This window comes from Gouania willdenowi, chromosome 22 (genome assembly GCF_900634775.1).
Source record: "Gouania willdenowi chromosome 22, fGouWil2.1, whole genome shotgun sequence".
NCBI lineage: Eukaryota > Metazoa > Chordata > Actinopteri > Blenniiformes > Gobiesocidae > Gouania > Gouania willdenowi.
Genome location: NC_041065.1, coordinates 25,456,136 through 25,476,619, shown reverse-complemented (window position 1 = coordinate 25,476,619; position 20,484 = coordinate 25,456,136). Strand labels below are relative to the sequence as shown.

General features: G+C 38.3%; 3 protein-coding genes across 8 annotated transcripts in view; 1 reads left to right on the top strand and 2 right to left on the bottom strand.

Moving 5' to 3' along the window:
* Positions 1-877: 877 nt before the first annotated feature.
* LOC114456205 (NPC intracellular cholesterol transporter 2-like) lies at positions 878-4,660 on the bottom strand. 2 transcript variants are annotated; one of them, XM_028437828.1, is made up of 5 exons: positions 4,585-4,660; positions 4,197-4,301; positions 2,414-2,521; positions 2,159-2,331; positions 878-1,119 (listed from the first exon to the last, which is right to left on the bottom strand). In XM_028437828.1, the coding sequence occupies exons 2-5, from the start codon at positions 4,276-4,278 to the stop codon at positions 1,036-1,038; spliced, it is 447 nt and encodes a 148-aa protein (XP_028293629.1). In that variant the 5' UTR covers positions 4,279-4,301; positions 4,585-4,660; the 3' UTR covers positions 878-1,035. The 2 variants fall into 2 exon arrangements, with proteins under 2 accessions (XP_028293629.1, XP_028293630.1); XM_028437829.1 differs by having other exon boundaries at positions 4,589-4,644.
* Positions 4,661-5,004: 344 nt separating this feature from the next.
* Positions 5,005-7,451, top strand: isca2 (iron-sulfur cluster assembly 2). The gene is made up of 4 exons (XM_028438274.1): positions 5,005-5,130; positions 5,589-5,730; positions 6,674-6,789; positions 6,917-7,451. The coding sequence occupies exons 1-4, from the start codon at positions 5,012-5,014 to the stop codon at positions 7,089-7,091; spliced, it is 552 nt and encodes a 183-aa protein (XP_028294075.1). The 5' UTR covers positions 5,005-5,011; the 3' UTR covers positions 7,092-7,451.
* Positions 7,452-8,555: 1,104 nt separating this feature from the next.
* Positions 8,556-20,484, bottom strand: part of eml5 (EMAP like 5) — a 47,951-nt gene continuing 36,022 nt past the window's right edge. For 3 of the 5 annotated variants that reach the window (XM_028437692.1, XM_028437693.1, XM_028437694.1), the window contains 20 exons: positions 19,844-20,020; positions 19,491-19,692; positions 18,984-19,110; positions 18,720-18,734; positions 17,953-17,961; positions 17,085-17,163; positions 16,755-16,884; positions 16,567-16,665; positions 16,304-16,324; positions 15,303-15,476; positions 15,029-15,237; positions 14,694-14,851; positions 13,439-13,553; positions 13,160-13,348; positions 12,094-12,266; positions 11,050-11,212; positions 10,877-10,980; positions 10,653-10,806; positions 9,755-9,855; positions 8,556-9,682 (listed from right to left, as the gene is read on the bottom strand). In XM_028437692.1, the coding sequence (XP_028293493.1) occupies positions 9,646-9,682; positions 9,755-9,855; positions 10,653-10,806; positions 10,877-10,980; positions 11,050-11,212; positions 12,094-12,266; positions 13,160-13,348; positions 13,439-13,553; positions 14,694-14,851; positions 15,029-15,237; positions 15,303-15,476; positions 16,304-16,324; positions 16,567-16,665; positions 16,755-16,884; positions 17,085-17,163; positions 17,953-17,961; positions 18,720-18,734; positions 18,984-19,110; positions 19,491-19,692; positions 19,844-20,020 (2,436 nt within the window). In that variant the 3' untranslated portion in view covers positions 8,556-9,645. Of the gene's footprint in view, positions 9,683-9,754; positions 9,856-10,652; positions 10,807-10,876; positions 10,981-11,049; positions 11,213-12,068; positions 12,267-13,159; positions 13,349-13,438; positions 13,554-14,693; positions 14,852-15,028; positions 15,238-15,302; positions 15,477-16,303; positions 16,325-16,566; positions 16,666-16,754; positions 16,885-17,084; positions 17,164-17,952; positions 17,962-18,719; positions 18,735-18,983; positions 19,111-19,490; positions 19,693-19,843; positions 20,021-20,484 lie in introns of those variants that run through there. The other 2 variants (XM_028437695.1, XM_028437696.1) reach the window with 2 other exon arrangements.

The following is a 20,484-nucleotide window of genomic DNA, read 5'->3' as shown; positions in this document are numbered from 1 at the left end:
GCTCAAATATCTATGCGGTTCAGGGACAGAGAGCTGAAACTTTCAACATGGCTGCTGCTTGGTTCAAGGGTGTGCAACGTCTGATTTGCTTGGACTGCATAGATACTGTTATTGAATTATTTCATAAAAATGTCTTAATGAAGCACAGCTCAATGTTGACAGGTAGTCATGGTAATTCATAAGTTAGAAGCTGCGTAGAATCTTTAGGCGGTAATGCTCCTTGCCTTGGTTGCCATCCGCCGTAAAAATGCACAAAAGAAGAATCTACATGAGTGACTGCAAGGGCTTTAAAAAAATAAAATAAAAACACTCCGTAAATAGACCAGCAGGTGTCCTCAGTGAGCAACATTTGCAATTAAGGTGACTAATAATAAATACATTGCGTTTGTGTAATTCAGAATTAAATTGGGATTAGGAATTGAGTGTTTACAAGGTCAGTTTAAAAAGGATTTAGCTTTGATTCTGAATTAAGAAAGGGAATTGAAGCTCCCATGGAAACCATCCATGAAAAAGCTACTTAACCTCCCACTTTTCTATAGCAAGACATACTTCCTACAGGCACTGCACTAGTATATATACTGTATATATGACAGCAAAATGAAAAAATGTACAAAGTCATTTTCCAAACATAACTTGTGCATATTTATTAGCAATTGTTTTATTAATCTTTACAGTATCAACAGTAGCAGTGAAAATATTAGTAAGAAATCTCTTTAAAAAAAAAAAAAAAAGGCATGCATCCAATGAGATGTTTGTACTATAGAGGAGATTATTCACAGTTGGCAACCACTCACACTTTAAAGATCTTAAAAACGTACTCATCTCATAAGATAGAAATGTGCCTTATTAGAATTTTTTTTTTTTTTTTTTTTTTTTTAGATGTGCATTTAGGTTGTGCAATATTTTTATTTTATTTTTTTAAAAATCACTTCTCAGAATCAAGACAATAAAATTTCAGAACCAGTAGTTCCACATATCTGTTCTTAAAATAAAACAGGGAATTCTGCACGGAGGTACTGTCACTTGCTTGGCATGTTAAACCAACTGTACTGGGAACTTGACACAGAACAAATCATTCTTATTGTCATCTCTCAGTTCCCACTCCACCACCAGTTTCAACTGAAATGAAACAAACAAAAAAAAGATGAGTTATCAGTAAATATAAACAGGAAATGAAAGAATGTTGATCACAAAGATACCATCTCCATCTGCCAGAGCACGAATACTTAAACAGGCATGAAACACAAACTATGAATGGAACTATTTTAGTACTGTATGCGATACTAACCTGTTTTTATTGTTCATTGTTTTTACTAGCCTGCCTTTAATAAAGTAACAATATAACTCATTTCAACGGCTAGGTTTGCAGTTTAATGACATTTTCACAAACTAAAACACAATGTAAAAAGGCCAGCAATAAGAACATTTTTAAAAAAGCCACAAACAGGACTATTTCATTCAGGATTTGTCAAGTTTCGATGACGTCTAGATGAAGACAATCAGATCGTGTCTCAGATCTCATAAAAATGTCTTGATCACACACACTGCTGGAATCTAGATAGGCTAGATCTAGACTAAGGTCACATTTCATGAAATGACGGCTGTGCGACTTTAAAAAACACTCCAACTAGGATATTTCTTACACCAGGCATGCAAATTTAAACGACAACTGATATTACCATTTACCAAGGAAAAGGAGAAACCATCAGTGATGTGCTGTACTTTCTAGCGCTGCTCGATTATAGAAAAAATATGAATAACGATTATTTAAGTCACAACCGAAATCTTGATTATTCGTCAACCAAAAATGTACTTATTTTTTTGTACAAAACAATGTAAAATATATTCCTTTAAACACTAAAAATCAAATATGTTCACTTTTGCACAAAAAAAAAAAAATATTATTTGAATGCAAAGAAATGAAAAGATGCAAAGTATTAATTAAAATATTATTCAAGTATGTTCCGTTTTGTTTTACCTTGTGTGTGCCAAACATGATTCCTTGTAGATATCCTAAATCATGGAAGTTGGTTTTATTTAGCAAATAAAACGCGTATAATTTAAAAAAAAAAAAAATCTCTCGATTATGTTGTTTTGTAATCGTCTAGTGAAATAATCGAAATCAAATTTGGATTAATTGCACAGCCTTGGTACTTACTGAGGGATACTCCGTCTTCACAGGCAGCGTAGCCTGGTAGTTGTAGATCTGCTGCTGCTGGATGGGACACTGAATTCCAGACTTGCAGCCGTCACCAACAGGAATAGAGAATGGAATGGGAACACCACCGAGGATCCCATGAACCACAGCTGTGCTCGACGAGCTATCCACCGCTACAAACGTATAGGTCTGTTAATTTTCACCTTCATTAAATAAACCTTTTTTTATATAAAAATGAAATGAGTGAGCGCTCACTACTGCTGAAGGTCACGTTGACACTGTAGGAATCTCCTTTGTGGAGCTGGCATGGCTGACTGGGACAGGGTGTGATGTCCACAATGGTCACTTTGCCAGATGTGGAGCCTGTAGGAAAAAACAAACAAATATAAAAACCTAAGTTTATACGTTCCATGGCCTTTACCACTAAATTGATCCAACATGGAATCATAGTGCAGTGCACATGGAAAAAACATCATACAAGTTGTAGATAAAATATGTTGGTTGTTGCAGTGCTACATTATTTACAGTAATATTAAATTGCAAATATTTTCAAATAACCTGGAAATTCTCGCAATTTATCAAGCAGGATTCTGGCAAATTACATTGCAAATTTCTAGAAAAGTTGTTGCAAAGTTAAAGCTTAACATTCAGGATTTTGTTTGAAAATGTCCCTATTCCTTCACAGAATCATAAATATGCTTTTGGTACAGTCCACTTGAGGTCAAACTGAGTTGTATGTGGCCCTTGAACTAAAATGAGTAACATTCCTGAGCTAGAAATTCTGAGTAACCAGAAAGTGAGTCATCAACACTGCAGTTACAACCACAGGCAGAGTATGGAGGTTCTAGAGAATAAGATTCAGAGAGGAGCGACAGTTGATTCATTCTTGGACTGCGTCCGAATAGTCCCTTCTATCTCCTTTCCTATCTAATTTTCCTTAACTGCCGGAAGTGTTTAAGTGGTGGCCATGATAAAGAGCGTTTGAGTTGTCTTTAAGCTAAGGAAGTTGTCCTTTAACCTAGGGAACACTGATGGTGAGTGTGAGCAATCATTCTCAATATGACGTTCTTTTAGTTTCATTTTTTTCCTTGTAGCCTCTTTTCCATTTTGGGAAACCATACAATTTTCTTACTTATCAAACCAGGGTTATTAAAATGTAAAGACATAATTTAACTGCAAACATTAGTGTTTAAAGCCAAAAGCAGAATACTGCCAGAGTGTGTTCAAAGATGATTTGTGAGTGCGTCTGAGGATGACGACGATCACAGGAGGAAATTTGATTTTAAGCACCAAGTAGCTCGTACTACTTCAAGACTAATGTGCATATCTGTCGTTGGTGTAAGGCTGTGGAATGGAGAAAGAAAATGATGTGAAGGTTTGTCAAATATTTGTCAATTTAAAGAAAAATTATAGGACAAAAAGGGTGATTTTTGAAAATGTTGATTTGTCATTTTAGGGTAATAAGATAATTGTAAAAATTGTTTAGATTGATGGCGGAAGGTTGGTGGGGTCATCAATTATGTATCGATTAGGGGCAGAAATATAATAATTTTATTCTCTTTACAGCTCTTTTCTGATTAGACTGATTAGTTGATGTACATGGGAAATCTATGTTCGCATTTTCATGAAAGGAATAAATAAATCAACCAAACAGAAAAATATTTAGTGAAACTACTGGAAAATTATTTAGAAGTTTAAGCAGAAAATGTCATTTTTTATCTCGAAAATTTCCCCTCTGTGTCCAATTATTCCACAGGCAATGAAACCTCATTTAAAGGACCATGAGTTTTACACACTTGTATTAAAACAATGGTGTCAAACAAATTGTGAAGCAGCCAAAACTGGACTGAAAAAATAATAGAAGAATAACAAAACTACAATGTCTGGAAAAGGGAAATACTACACACGTTAGTGTTGCAATACACACTAATGAATGAATCTAAATGTATTCTAACACTGTTTGTTTTCCCAGTGTGGTTTGGAAATACTGTTGAAATGACACAAGCCAGTGATACACAATGGGTGATGTGAGGCTTACCGCAGTCAACGAATTTCACTGGGTCTGCACTAGATAATCCCATCAGGCAGAGCAAAGCGACGAAAAAGCTGCAGGAATGCATGTTTTCTTCCCTTTTCTGTCACCCTGGAATAAAGAACAACACAGTCAAACATCGCAGTTTTAGAAAACACACTCTGAACAGTCAGCAGAAAGCGTTCAATCATGTGATTTAAAGATAGTTCCCCTTTTTAAAAACTTTAAGATCTCTGGATCTGAGACGTCGTTTTCTGCTTTAACACCCACACGTTACAACACGAACAAGAGCACAATTATAAAGTCAGCAAACTCTCTTTTACTCTCAAAATACAGACATTTAAAACACACATACTCCAAAGAATGTTTGATTTAACAAACGAAACAACTGTACCTACGCGTTTCTGCCGAAAGTCACGAGTCAACAACCGGATCCTTTTATTTCCGCGTATCACGCGATGTTGATGACGCAAAATGTTTTGCATAATGAGCTCTTTATACCCAGAGTGAAACCTCTCAGGACACATCTTAAAACCCTGGAAGACAAAACTGAGGTATATGAACATCCGGGTATTTCTTACTTCTTATGACGTCAGAGTTAGTGCGAGTAGTGCCTAGTTTAGGACATTTATAACATTTAAAACACACAAAGTGCGCGATTTCAAACACAGCCTATTGTCTACATATAGCGCTACGTGCCGCTACGGCGTCGATTTTACGCAGAACCATACATAGGTTACTCCACCTATTGTGACGCTGCTGCTGCGGCGTGAATTGACAGAAAAACTAGCCAATCACATTCCGCTGATACACGTCCCCCAATGAGAGAGCGCGTTGGGTTACGTCAGCCATCTACGTCATTACGTTTGTTATGGAAAATGTCATTGGTAAGAGGAGCGATGTTAGCTGCGTCAAAGTCAAAATTATTCAACTTGGCCAGGTAAACGATCACTTTATCCGCGTAGTGAGTTTAAATGAAGTGTTTAGGGGCTAATTTGTGTGTTTGTCGATTTAATTCTGTGCGATTATTGCTAAATTGTGCAAAATATCAAACTCAAGGCCCGCGAGCCAAATTCGGCCCGTTAAGAATCCAATGCACACCTGTCCTATGCCCATTTATAAACATCAGCTAAAGAAATAATCCTGTTGACATCATTTAGTTGATTCATCTGATAGTTACATCTGTTTGTGACTGAATTATTTGCTGAGTGAAAATTATCCATGATCTGTACCAAGTAAGGTGCAATATTGTTCAAATGTTCCTATTTCTTATGTGCTTATGCAATCATTAATCAGTTCCAGCCAAGATTGATTTTAAAAGGATCAAATGTGGCCCCTGAACTACAACCTAAGCGTTTGCTGCTGCTGCTGTCATGTGACCTGGTCCTGTTTTTTCAGGACCCCCGTCCTCCTAAACACAACTAAAGTCCCTGAGCGATCACACGCTCTGCTGAGGCCTCTGAGCTCCAGTAGTGTCCCCATCCAGGACCACGCGCCTCCCTCTGATGATAAAGTGCACCTCACCGCCTCCTGTGTTAAGGTCAGTGGCTTAAACCAGGGGTTCTCACCCTTGGGGTCAGGACCCTATTTGGGGTCTTGAGACTCTGGGAGGGGGTTGCCAGATGCCCTCAAGAAACTAAGAATATTTTTTCAACAATTAGAGCCCATTTTTGCTTATTTTTAGCCTTTTTCTGCAACAACACCAAATATGCCATATAGCACTAATGTTGAGCCATTATGGTCACTTCTAACCTCTTTTCACCATATTCAATGCTTATTTTTGCCAATTTAACAACATTCACATTCATTTCTCATGCCCATTATTTGCAAGTTTAAACTACTTGTTCCTACTTTTTAAATTACATTACCTTAAGCCCCTCCCCCCCCCCTTTTTTCTGACACTTTTAAGCCAATATTATATTGACACTTTCAACCCTTTTTACCACTTTTTTCTTTCCATTTTTAGCCACTCCAGTTTGCAACTTTCAACCAATTTCTGTGGTTTTTAAAATCCTCTATTCTTGGTGGACCCTTTAGAGCATCCATTTCGGCTCTAAAGAGAAATTAAAATTAAAGAAAAAAACCTTAATTATTACCTGACTACATTTTATACCTCAATTGCGTTCACTGAACCTTTCTTAAAATATTTAACGTAATTTAACGTAAAATGAAGGTCCTGCAGTGACAGATATGTAATTTTTTGCTTGTATATTTTTGTTGCCTTACATACTTTAAATATAATTTATACTGTATGTAGAAGTTCAAATAGGCACATTAATGTTGAAATTGATAATTTTCCCGCCTAAAATCTGCAGCCCACTTTGGATGAAACTGCTCCGTAAAAAAATGAATGTGACACCCCTGATCTAGAATAATCTAAACATCAGATTGATATGAAATAGTAAATAGAAAGATAAGATTTTTATTGAACTATTGAGTATGTTTTTGCATCCTGTTCCATATACCCCATATGTTCATTGCAGAGACTCAGGGAGATCATGAAACAAGGCGAGTACTTGAGGATACATGTGGAGGGAGGAGGTTGCTCTGGGTTCCAGTACATGTTTTCTGTAGATCAGACCAAAAGCGACGACGACAAGTGAGTAGGAGGCCGTTTACATGTCTCGCTATCCTCCCTTTTATCGTCTGCTCATCCCATATCTGCTCTTCTTCTTCTTCTTCTTCGTCTTCTTCTTCTTCTTCTTCTTCTTCTTCTTCTTCACCAGAGTGTTCGAGGAGGGAGGCGTCGGCATCATCGTGGACCAGGACAGCCTGGAGTTTGTTAAAGGAGCCACGGTGGACTTCAGTCAGGAGCTGATCCGCGCCACCTTCCAAGTGCTGAAGAATCCACAGGCTGATCACGGCTGCTCGTGTGGAAGCTCCTTCTCAGTGAAACTATGACTGCCCCCCCCCCCCCCCCCCCCCAAAAAAAAAGCAAAAAAATTGCACCCTTATTCTTCCACACTATGGTTGAGATTATTCTGCAGACACACAGGCCTGATAAACTGCTGCGGTGAATTATAATTGATTGTTTCTGATCTGCTGAACGTTAGTTTGTTGTTGACTTTTTCGTTAATCTACTTGAACCCATTGAGCTTATAACTGTCTTACTGGCAGTCCTCAGAAGAACTTTGACCCGATGTACTCAACAAAACAGAGGCTTACTGAAACACATTGATTTGCCTCTCTATATGTAAAATATGTAAATATTCCCCGACTGCAAAACAGAATATATAATACATCAGCTTTGTGTTTTCTTAAGTTGTTTGAATGGTTTTATTGGACGTCATTTATCAACTATGACGTGTGCGTATGCTACGATCACATCTCGTGTCAGGCATGATCTCATGTACGCACATCTGAGTGTGGATTTGTGGTGGAGCGCAACCAAGCATTAAACAAGCCTCAGCTGTCATTTAAGCATACGTAGACACACATTCAGGACAGATCAAAACAGATAATTATTAAAACAAATCAAACAGGATAAATGGAATTTTCCAAAATGCCCACTTTATTACTGCTTTTTTTGGTTTTCCTTTTTGACCGCGGGAATGCTACTGTCTACCCCAGCAAAAGTGTGTGACATTATTTTTAGCCTAATCAGTAAACTTTCAACAACATCATATTGGTGACTGGAACTTATTTTAATGTGCCAGCGCAGCCTGTGGAGTAAAGCTCAAGAACTGTGTCTCACACAGCCTTCACTGGGATACAGTATGTACAGAGTAAATACACAAAATGTAAAGTACACTTGAAACTTTTACAAATACGCTGCAGTATTTAATCAGCAATGTGATGAATTATAGGTGAAATTAGCTAGTGCACACAGGGGGGCAGACGTCAACTGCTTGCTAGCTGATTATTGAGCCTTTATACGATGGGAGACTGGGGCAAACGTGCAGCAAACAGTAAAACGCTGCAAAACTTACCTTTAAGTCGAGTCAAAAAGCACATCTTTGTTTTGCTCCACCTCAGATGTGAGGATTTCCTTACTTTACTTGCCAGTGTATTGTTTTACCTCTGTGGGCGGGGCCTCCGAACAATATTTGAGGGCGCAACAAGTTAATCTCGCAATTAACAACACCTGATCATTTGTACACTGGGATTGGTCAGATACAAATGTTTCATAAACCACACGTTGGTCCTGTCATATGACCAAACGTGCACTCAAATTTGCACCCGTTTTCACGCAAGGTTGATAAATCAGGGCCACTGTGTCTCAAGCAAGCTGGCTGTGACAGATGAACTGGTGTAGAAAAGAATGATTGTCCAAATTTATGTTCTCAAGAATTTCCTTTAATCCAAAAATACTCAATACATTTTACTGATGAGTTGTTGTTTTTTTTAATATATATATATACATATATAAAGTGGAATTTTAGAAACATTTCACAAAAAAATTATACAAAAAGAATATATACAAATGGCATGTACACTGGTTAAAACCCAAATCAATATATGCAGCAAGAGTTTTTCAGTAGTTAGTGGTCGTAGTACGAGCGTAGTGTTTTTTTTAGTCTCTTCTCTGATAAACATTCCACTTGGTTATTAATATATACGGTTTCACACAGAACATCGACCCACATTTATAATAATAATAATAATAACAATAATCACATTGTTCATATTCATGTAAATGCAAGAGTAATATATAATAGCAGCACACTAATTGCAACAGTGCATTGGGTAGATCCATTTACAGCTGTTTGTTTTGAGACTGGAATTGAATGGATTGTCTTCCATTTAGCTGTGAACACCCTGAAACCACTGGGCAACACTCGCACAAGTACACACCACACACACACACACACACACACACACACTGGTAATTTAAGTTTAGAGGTCGTCAACACCACGTCTACATAAAACAAACCAGGGCGACACAGTGACCAGGTCAGGTATACAGTGCATAGTATGCTTTGGCATGCTGACATCCAGAACATAACAGTGGATGTTACATTCAGGAGGAAGGCCACAGAAGTGGAGAATTACAACCAGTAAAAAATAGAGCAAAAACAAAACACACTAAATGAACCAAAACGTACAATAGAAAAAAGATTTTCAACCCTCATAAACACTCAGATTAAGGCTAAATCACTTTGCTACATGATGTTTGTTTTTTTTTGTTTTTTTGTTTTGTTAAAATGGCATTGTTAGTAACACAATTTCACAGGCTCTGCCAAGAGACAACACTGCCATTTAGAACATGTACACAATTGTATATCGTTACAAAAATCGCCTCACTGGAATGACGGCACGTTTTGTCTGGATGGTGTTGAGCAGGGCTGTGTTTGCTCAGATACATGCACCGAAAGTCGAGGCAGCGAGTCAATCACCAGTTTGACTGATTTACAAGCTGCCCACGCCATCATTTCCCTCTGGTGTGGTTGAACTCTGGAGCGCTGAGCTCACAGACGTCCGTACTTCCAAAGGCAGGATGGTCTGAGTGTGAGGATCAGTGCGGGGCGTGCACGCACCTCCAAACGAAGAGGCTAAAAGAAAAGAAAATCAAAAATGAGATTCTCTGTGGGCACTTACGTGAGTAAATATGACCTAAAGAATACCTTCTGTCGTCTCCACCAGCACTGATGATGAATCGATCTCCGTTTGTGAAGCGGACGTTTGTCAAGTGAGCGGAGTGGCCGAGAAAACGTTTATGTTTGGCCTAGAAAAGATGATAATCACAAGACCAGAGGAATCTTCTTCACCACCACCTTTAGGATGACCCTAACCCGAACAACCTTTTTGTATTCCCCTCATTTTAGTTTGTGTACAAAGTAGCAGTAACTAGGAATTGAATTATTTGATGTTTTCCAGACATTTTTGTCATTTTAGTATTTTTAGTCTTCATAGCATTGTTCCAAAATCTTTGGTTGGTTGGGTTTACAGTCCACATGAAAAACCTATAGATAGATATAAATTGAATGTATTCAGCATCTACCCAAAACCCTAACCCCAAAAGGCAGATTACTCAGGGTAAAGAGGAAAAAACAAAACACGATTGACTTTTTCTGATTGATCTCCTGAAAAACTAGGCCTGAGTAATTTTGTTGTTTTTTTTCTGGCTGACAAACAGCAGAGTTACCAAATGATCTGTCAGGTTCTGTTTGGTCTTAGATGTGTTTAGCCCTTGTGGTCCTCTTTTTGTTCTGTTTTAAATTCCAGTTTCATGAGTTAACTCTTGTCTTTGTGTTCCCAGGTATTACTGCTCATGTCTCTCTACTGTTCCTAGGCATCTGCATTCATTTTTATTTTTTGCTTTATAATGAAATATATTTCAATGAAACAGATCCTTTTTATTTCCTTTACCAGATCAATACTGTATTTCTGCCACTAGATGACACTAAAAACAAAAGTTTCTTATCCACGTTAGCAAAGCAAGATAAAAATACTCAAGTACTTTTTAATAGAATTGACAGTAGAAACACAACAAGCAGTACAAGTGATGGTAATCATACTTACAAACTTGTCCGGACATGGAAAGTCAAACAACTTCACCATTCCAAAATCATCTCCTGTGACGATGTTAAGGCCCGAGTGGGACACGCAGGCGCACGTAACGTCTGCTTTGTCAGTGTTACGGGACCAGATCCCGACAACCTCGTCCCCGAGAACACTAGGTTCAAACGGAGCAAAAGATCAAACTTCTTTACATCAGTGGAGACGTCCATTAGATGGAGACTCACCTCGTCCAGGAGGCCCAAGTAATCCTGTCGATCAGAGACTGCTCTACGACCTGCTTCCCCGACGGCACTTCGTACACCAGTCGTTTGTAAACACCTGTGGATATCTGTTTCAGAGCATTGTGCGTTAGAGTGGAAAGAACCACCTGTAGTTTAAAGGTGTGAACTAATCTAACCTGGACATAGATGCTGTCTGCAGAGAAGTCCATCTGAATCACAAAGCTGGGGATGTCCCTGCAGCAGTTGATGCGGTTCAGCTGGGGACCGAGCGTCAGGTCATAGAAATCCACAGCACATTCAGTAGAGCCGACGGCCAAATAACGCGAGTTTGGACTGAATCTGGAAACAGAAAGCGCTACTGTTCAACACGTGTACTTCCAAGAGGAAAACCGTCCGTCTTAAGGCAGGCATACACTGTGCGATTTCTGGCCCATTTTGAGCCGATTTTTCATTTGTGCGTCTATTTTTGGGATCGGGCTGAGTCTCGGCTAAATCGTGTGTCGTGCGTCGTGTAGTATACATAGGGTCACGAGAAGCGATTAACACCTCACGACAAGCTCCCGATCAGCAATCGTATTGAAGTCCTGTTCGGCCCTCGTGAGGGTAACGCACTGTTGAAGCAGTGCCACGAACCGTTTACCTCAAACTCTCACACTGTAGGACCGTTGTAGAATTTAAAGTCCACACACACGTCACCGCTTTTTCTTTTTTTAAGCTTCTCCACAGAGATCCACACAAATTGCCAAGGCAACGCGTTTCCTTTTACTTAGCATCGCAAGTGTGTAACTACTTCCGGGTTCTTCTTCGGTTTTAAAGGAAACTCTTCTTCTTCTGTTTTAATGGAAACTCTTCTTCTTCTTTTTCTTTCTTGTTATTGGCGTGTTGCAACCAACTTGAATAGGTGCATATCGCCACCTACTGTACTGGAGTGTATAAACTGTAGTGGAGTGTTCTTCTTCTGTTTTAATGGCGTCACTTCAGAGTTCATCATCTTCTTCTAATTTTTATGTTGCATTTCCGGATACAAGACCCAGACGAGTCGTGTATGGACGTACAGTGTGAGCAGTCAGGTAGCGTCAGAGTGTCGATCTGTATCGTGTGAGAACATGAATCGTGAGCTGCGAACATTTGGACTTTGCTATTGAGTCGCACAATTTGAGCTGGAGCTGAGAACAACGATTGAAAAAAATCTCACAGTGTATGTCCGCCTTTCTCTTTACCGAATGTCCTGAATTGGGGTGCGTCGGTCCCTTTTCTTGCCCCAGATTTTGAGAGAAGCGACCAGCAGGATGATGAACTCTCCGTTCTTCATGCCGATGGCCACCATGTCTCCCTCTGGACTGTAGCTGATGGTGCGAGCAGGATGGCCCAGGTTCACCTTATTCAACATTTTCTGTTCCCAATGAAAACATTGATACATCAGCCAAGCTAAAGGACAGGGTTGGAGTCAATCATAATTGTAGTAGCGTAATTGATAATGAATTACATGATGATGTAAGTACAATTGTAATTGTAATTGAAAAAAATCTGTTGCTGTTTCAATCTTAGCTGAGTTTCGAAAATGGAACTTTGTAATCGTAATGAAAATTCTATAAAAACTGTCAATTACAATTGAATTAAATGCAAACCTGGGGAACCATGTTACAGTTCTATGTTGTACATAGACACAGTAAACAATTCTATAATACATATGTTTCATCTCAACTTTTCCCATTACCTGTCATTTCTTTTGAGGATCATTTTAACATTTAAAAATAAATAAATCAAGGGGTATACTGACAGAAAAAAGGCTCAGACACCCACACCAAATAAAATAATACCGATATTTTTATGGATAAGGAAGCCGAACAAAGTAACCAAAAGAAGAAAAATCAATTGGATGATAGATAATATTTTGTAGTGTATTTATTTTACAGCTGATTCAAAGTTAAAAACCGACCCGTCATCGACCCGTTATCATAAGAGCTGCTAACAGAAAGCTAACACATGTGGAGAGTAGGAAGTTTTTTTTGGGGTTATTTATTTCAGACTCAGTAATTGTGATTAATTGAATTAGAAATTAAGTAATTGAGAACGTAATTTTAATTGACTTTCAGGGTAAATATAATTATTGTAATTTTAATTGTATTTAGGGGAGATGCTGGTCACCATAATCATAAGTGAGTTGTAATTGAACATGGATAATTGAGGACGTAATTGTAACTGCAAAATGTAATTGACCCCAACCCTGCGTAAGTGTATTACTCTATTCTATGAAAATGTGAAAGTGCTGTGATGAAGGCTAACCTTTTCTGGGATATCCCATAGACGTATGGTGCCGTCCTCAGCCGCAGACAGAAAGACATCACGGGAAGGATGAGCACCTAAACCCCAAATAGGACCGTCCATATGTCCATTAACCAGGATGTTACAAGCAGCGTTCTTCTCTCCCACTTCTATAATCTCTGCATTCCTGGTTCCAACCAGGATTTTTCCCTGGCACAGCACATAGAAATAAAGGTCAAAATGCAAACAGTGTGGTATGAGGGATAGGCAAGTGTAGCAATGATTAAAAAGTATCGGTACCTTTCCTCTGCACACAGAGCGCACACAGTCGATAACCTGTCCCGTCTCCAAACGAAAGGCTCGGCAGCGCTTCAGCTCCTGGTCCCAGAGCTTCAGAGCGCCGCCTTCCTTTGACCTGCAAAGGTCAATTACCAGACGGTTCAATTACCAGAAATCACCAGGTAAAGTTTATTACAGTATGTAAGCTTTATATAAAATATGGTGGTTTTCTGGAATAATGGAGAATGTACGTAAATCTCACAGATGTTGATGGCGCCTTCATATTTTGTTTGTTTTTGTTCTGTTCTTAATAGCGTCATTTGTATTGTCAATTTAGTTTATTTCATTGGATTTTGTAATTGTTAGTGGTGAAGAACAGGGCAGGACTTGGCAAGCATGGGCTTCTTTCTAACCCTTGTCGAACTGGTTATTGAAATAGTTTTGGTTTTTTTTCATTTCATAGAGATTTCTATTGAGATTTGTTTATTTGTTTTAATCCATTTTGTATTAATTTGTTAAAAATACATAATTATATCATATCTGTATAGAAATATCTCCAATAAGCGTTTCTTTATTAATGAATAAACAATGAATAGCTTATATTGGGTTGAAACCCATACTTATTTATTTGTTCATTTATTTATTTTCCATAAAAGCTTATAGTTCTGGTTTCAGAAAGTGAATGACCATTATTACGGTAATCATAGTTCCTGGTCCAACCTCTAAACATTCTACAAATATTACTTTAAACATCAAATACCATCACAATATAATTTTGTGATATGTCTAGTGACATGACCCATACAAATTTTGATTGAACATTATATGTTGTTAGGTATAATATATTACAATACATCTGATGGTCTATTGGTGGCAAGGTTTTCATATCCCATCAGCAGTGAGACCCAGATTCGTGATCACAAATCTACGGCAGGTATGTTTATCCAGTATATATTTATATACATCATTTTGCGCTAACTGGACAATGAAATACTTTCCTTATAGATCAAATATTTTCACTGTTAATTGACATTCTGAAGCACCGAAAAGAGTCAGAGAAAGTAATCCTGAGAAATCATCAGCTTTCCTTTGATTAAATAAATCAGCAAAAAAATATGTTCAGGTTTCATTTATTCAGAAGTAAATTTCATTGTAAATTTCCTGAAAAAAGCTGTCTGAATAAATGAAACCTTAACATATTATTTATTTTTTTAAAAAAAAGACAAAATTCAGTTGCTGGAATTATGAGTTAACACATTTAAACATCAGCACTCACGGTCGTTCTTTGCCTCCCGTGACGATGAGGCCGTCTCTCAGTGTTGTGTACATAGTAAACACGGGGCCCGTGTGAGCTTTGGCCACTATTCTTACTAGGATGTGTTCCTTCCACACACACACATCCCCACTTATGGTACCTGTAAATGTCAAGTTATTCTGAAAAGAAAACAAATCTGCACTAATCTAGTGGCCTAACAGAGCACAGCCAGCAATGCAGTAGTTTGCAGCACAAAAAAAAGCAGACAGTTTGAGATCTGTTAAACATGTAACACGAGGTACAAACATTTATTAGTTGATGACCACATTAATAAAGCAATGGGAGGATGGACTTACAGCTCCAAATGCTACAGAGAGCATTGTCTGCATCCGGGCGTCCTCGATGGAGCTCAGTACACCTTTTTTGCTGAGTAATGCTCGTCCAGCCAACGTCCAGAAACGCACATGCTTAATGCCAACGGATACAAAATGTGTGTCTGAGTCGGGCCGAAACTCAGTCACAAAAATCCTCTGGGTGTGACCTATTCGACTGGCCACTTTGGCACCTGATAAACAAAGCTCAGTTATGAAAATCCACCATGGAAGAAAAACAAAACTCTTTTCTTTTTACCTTCCTGCCACTTCCAGATGGTGACAGTATGTTCAGGGTCCAGGCCCACAGACAGAAGGAGCTTTCCTGTGGCACTGAAGCTGACTGAACAAACCCCACCAGAGTGGAAACAGCGCAGAACTGACAGCGTCTGCTTAGTCATGGCATCCCACACATGGATAGCTGGAGACGTGGCTGCAACGATAAAGACAGCAGAAGACACTTGGGTGGATCCATCTGTAACATATTTAATGTAGAGCCGTAGCTACAAGAGCAGGACAAGTTTATGTCAGAAGAAGACTAATAAAGAGATGCTGTGAACTAGTAACAGGTGGATGAATTAAAGGTCCCATATTATACAAATTTCACTTTTTAATAGTTGTCAAACATTATAAGGCTCCAAAAGTGAAAATGTATGATTCCTCCATTCGCTGTTTGCTCCACATTTTGTGAAACGTGTGCTCAGACAAGCAAGTTTGACTTTTCTCCGTTTATGACATCATAAGAGGAATAACTCCTCCTACTGCACCTCCCATAGGAAGGTGAGCTCCACCCTTCCTATTTACTTTGTGAAATGCTATGAAAAGCAGTATAATATAAGACCTTTAAAGGAAGTTACTTGAATTATAATGTATGGAAGATAGAGTAGCTATAGTATATTTCTGTTCAAACTGTATGTTATGGTTCCTCAATTAACCCACCAGATTTAATCTGGATCGAATCCAGATTTTAAATATAAAATCTGGATTCAAATCACGATTTTTCACGAAAATGGGGGTGACCATACATTTTGACCAACTGTATCATTATTAATGGGGATAGAAATATCTTACAAGCTTTTGAAGTGTGAATGACCATGGCACCATGATCAGGATCACTGATCCAGATAAATGCCAATATCTGGCAAAGAGGATATTTGGAGGATGGTGGAGGTTTGTGCACTCTGAGTTTGTTTTTAATTTTATTTTGAGGACTTGGAAATCCACCCAATTAGAATAAAACTAATCAAGTAAAATTCTTACCTGACATGTCTCCAGTGTCACCTGCAAATCAAAGAGATATTTGTTCATACTTGATGTTTCACAGTTAAATAATCATTATTCTGGTTTCGTTTTGAACTGTAGCACATATGAACTCTGGACATTTCTCTTACACATGAGTATAAAATGTGTTTATGAAAGACTGACTGTCTTGTTAAGCAGGGCACAGAAATCCTTCAGGTCACAATGGGAGGGAACTGAAGCTGCTGCTGGTGACACGTGAGCTCAACCTCTCACAAACATACCTACTTGGCCAGTTGCCACCACGTTGGGGAATTTGGGGTGTTGATTGATTGTCAGGCACAGAATGTCGTCGCTGTGTTCTACATAAAAACTTTGGCAGGCTGTAAATAAAAAGCACACACACGGAAAGCTCCAGTGAATAAAACGTCACTGTCATTGCTGCTCTCTGCACATCTCCGTCCACACGTACAGGTTGTCAGGTTGAGGACGATCCCGACAGAGGCCGTGTGGTAGATGATGTCGGCCCCTTCGTTCAGGTAGTGCACATTGTTGCGGCAGTCATTGCCACGGTAACCAAACACCAGCTCTAAAACCAGGTCCTGTAAGATAATTTAAAAAAAAACAACAAAAAAAGACATCCAGCAAGGTTAACACCATGGCAACAAAGACATTAGAGAGGAAGATGTCATTATTCATAATGTAATTTATAGCAACATAACATCTGCAGTGGAACTAATCACATTAGAAACCAGGCATTAGGGACATCTGCTTCTTTCTTGGTTTTGATTCTACACTTTACCTCTATGTGCCTCTTCTTTTTGCCGACGTTGTTGGTCTGCAGCTTCTCTGGCTGAGGCAGTGCTCTGCTGACAGGAGGCCTGAATCAGACAAATCAGATAATATAGAGTGCTGCTGTGAAGCTGCTTATCATGACACTCAAAGAGTGGTAAGACTCACATAATGACAATTAGCAGAATATTTAAAATAATACATTTCTCCCCAAAACATGCGGCATCTCCTTGGTAATACTAACAAACCATTATCCACACGTTAGATTGTTTAGGGCAGACGTGTCAAACTCAAGGCCCGGGGGCCAAATCCGGCCCTTTAGACCATCCTATTCGGCCCACAGCAGAAAGTAAATAAGTCAGAAAAAGCACGAATCATTGTAAATTACCAAATAATTCAGTTGTAGATATCTCAGCTAGATATATTCAAAATAATACACACATACGTACAATACATAATACACAATATTAGCAGGGCTCACATTTTCCCCATGCTTATATCACATGATGGCAGTCATTTTTTTTTTTTTTTTTTTTTTAAATCTCAAATTGTTAAAAGAACTCTTTTTTTGAAAATTATTCCACAAAATTTCCCCACATTAAATAAAAATTGGCCACAAAATCAAAAAAAAAAAATTAAAATGAGGATCCTGCAGGGACTGATATGTGTCACTTAATGCTTTGATATTATCAACTACATATTTTAGAATTTATTTATATGTGAAAGTGCAAACTAGAGCACAATAATGTTAAAATTTCTCGCCAAAAATCTGCAGCCCACTTAAGATAAACTGCTCCGTATTTGGCCCCTGAACTAAAATCAGTTTGACAGCCCTGGTTTAGGGAACCTGTGTGGAATAGAGTCAGAATGAAGCTTACCTTGACCCTCTTTGTGGCAGCAAAAACAAATTAAGAAAAAAATACAGGTTACAATAATGTTTGTCACAGTAGACACTGCTGAACCGAGGACACACTGAGAGCGCTGAGGATACAAAATGCAAGAGTCAGCACGACTGTGTAACCCTAGTAACCATTTCATTTCTAGGGGAACTGCTATGTGGATAAATTGTCAAAAAAATAATGATAAATACTTCGTATAAAAACTGAAGCAATAAGTAACACAATGCTCCAAACGTGGGTCTTCTCTCTGGTTTCAAGTTAAAAAAAAAAAAGTTATTTAATTCAATATCTAAATACAATCATGGTAACTCATAATCATTTTACAATTTTTAGTCCAAAAAATAAGAAAAACGCTGGCTCTGAGGCAGACTTTTATAAAAATTAACGCCACAATACAGTCTTTTGTGATACCTTGTGCCACTTATGAATATTAATTAGTGTTGAATTTCTTTGCTTACAAAATTAAAGATCCCAGACTACTACTACCTATGTGACTAAGTGTCCATGAGCAAGACACTGAAGCGCCAGTTTCCTCGAATGGAAGGCAGGAGCATTTAATGGTGAAGTCCATTGATCATAAATAAATAAAATATCCACATTAATGCAAAATATATAAAAACTCAATTTCCATAGCTGTTCATCAGGCTTTTGTTTTAAGGCTATCATACACTTGCTCCATTCTTATACTTAATATTTTGACAGCAAAAGTTTTACATTGGATCAACGTATACAGTCACAAGACTTACCTGACTACTCCTTGTCTTCAAAAGGAATTAAAGAGTGAAGCAGGATATTGACAGATGGACAGCCATTAAAGGAGAGCAGGAGAGGAAAGAACAGAAGATGCTGAGTTACTTCAGAAGGAAGGAAACAGGAAAAGAGGAAACTGGATGTCTGAAGAAAGCAGTTACTGTATGTGGTAACAGAAGCCTTCACAGAATTATTGTGTTTGTGCAGGAGCATTTGTCTGAACATCTGTCAGGATTCATCAAATCCTCAGCAGTGATTACCTCTCATCCACTGAGGGCTCCTTCAGCTGCAGGTGGGGCTTCACCCCAGTCATTGGTCTCATGTTGGTGGATAAGGCCTTGATGGTGTATGTAATTTCATTCTCACGCGTCACATCGCTGTCATATCCTGGTTAGAAATTGAAATAAGGATGTAAAAATGTCTCCAAAAAAAGTCGGTAACACTTCAAGTTTTATACAGATCCGTGTATCATTTGTTTATTCGTTTTTCAAAATAAAACCAAAATAAAACCAAAACAAAACAAAAAAAACTAAAACGACTTATACACATATTTATACATAAGGCTGACATTACGCTGTCATTAGCATGAATAAGGTGTCATGAAGGCTGTCATTAAGCGTCTTCATGACACCTTATTCATGCTAATGACAGGTGTCATGTCATAATAATGACAGCGTAATGTCAGCCTTATGTATAAAACTTCAAGTTAAGTGTTACCAAAAAGTCTTGCGAAGAAAAGAAAGGTTTAAAAGAGGTTAATCTCATACCTCCGTCATCCTCGCTTTCGATGTCTGACTCCTCGCTGTCACATTGTTTGAATTCCCGATGGCGCTCAGGCTCATGGGCCCAGATCATGAGGCACGTGTCTCCCCCACCGACCGTAACTAAGAGGCTGTCATCGTGGGTCCATCGCACATTTGTAACATGTGTGCTGTGGGCCACGTAGCGCTTGAACTTTGCATACTTGCCCTAAGGGAGAGAGGCAGCATTTCATTTAACACTTGTGACATTAACATATAATTAACATCAGATTTGCATTAATTTCAAAAGCTTTCTCTCAAGTCCTAATATGATCAAAAGATATCCGAGACATACAAGTCCTCTTTTTTTTTCTTCTTACCTTCACGGGGTATCTGAACAGCTTGACGTATCCAAGGTCGTCACCTGTTGCTAGCACCTTCCTGTCATTACTAAGGCAGGCAGTGGTCACTTCAGTGACCTCACTGATGACAGGCCAGACGCCTTCAACAGACGTTCCCAGGACACACGTCCATGAGCTCCATTCAATTTTCTCCACCTGAGCAGAGTTGCAAAAATGATGACAAAGAATAAGAAGAAAAAGAAGAATACAAACATTAACTTGAAATGTAATCTTCAGCGAATTAGCAAATTAATATGATAAAAATCTCCTAAATATGACAAAAGATAAGAGGACCAAGAACAGAACCCTGAGGTACTCCAAAGATGTAAAACTGTAGATGTAGAAGCAATGATTTATCCTTTCATTAGTTATTCTAATATTGCCTGGGCCAGTACTCACAACTAAACTGGAGTCAATTTTTCATTTGCAAAAAAGAGCAGTGAGAATTATTACTTTCTCAGCTCCAAGAAGTCATTCCTTACCCCTGTTTTGCAAACTTGGCTTACTTAACATTTATCAAATCAACAAACTTCAAATTGCTTAATCCATACATGGTTCATTAAAAAAAAAAACTCACAACATTTTTTAACAATTATTTTACAGCCAATAATCAATGAACA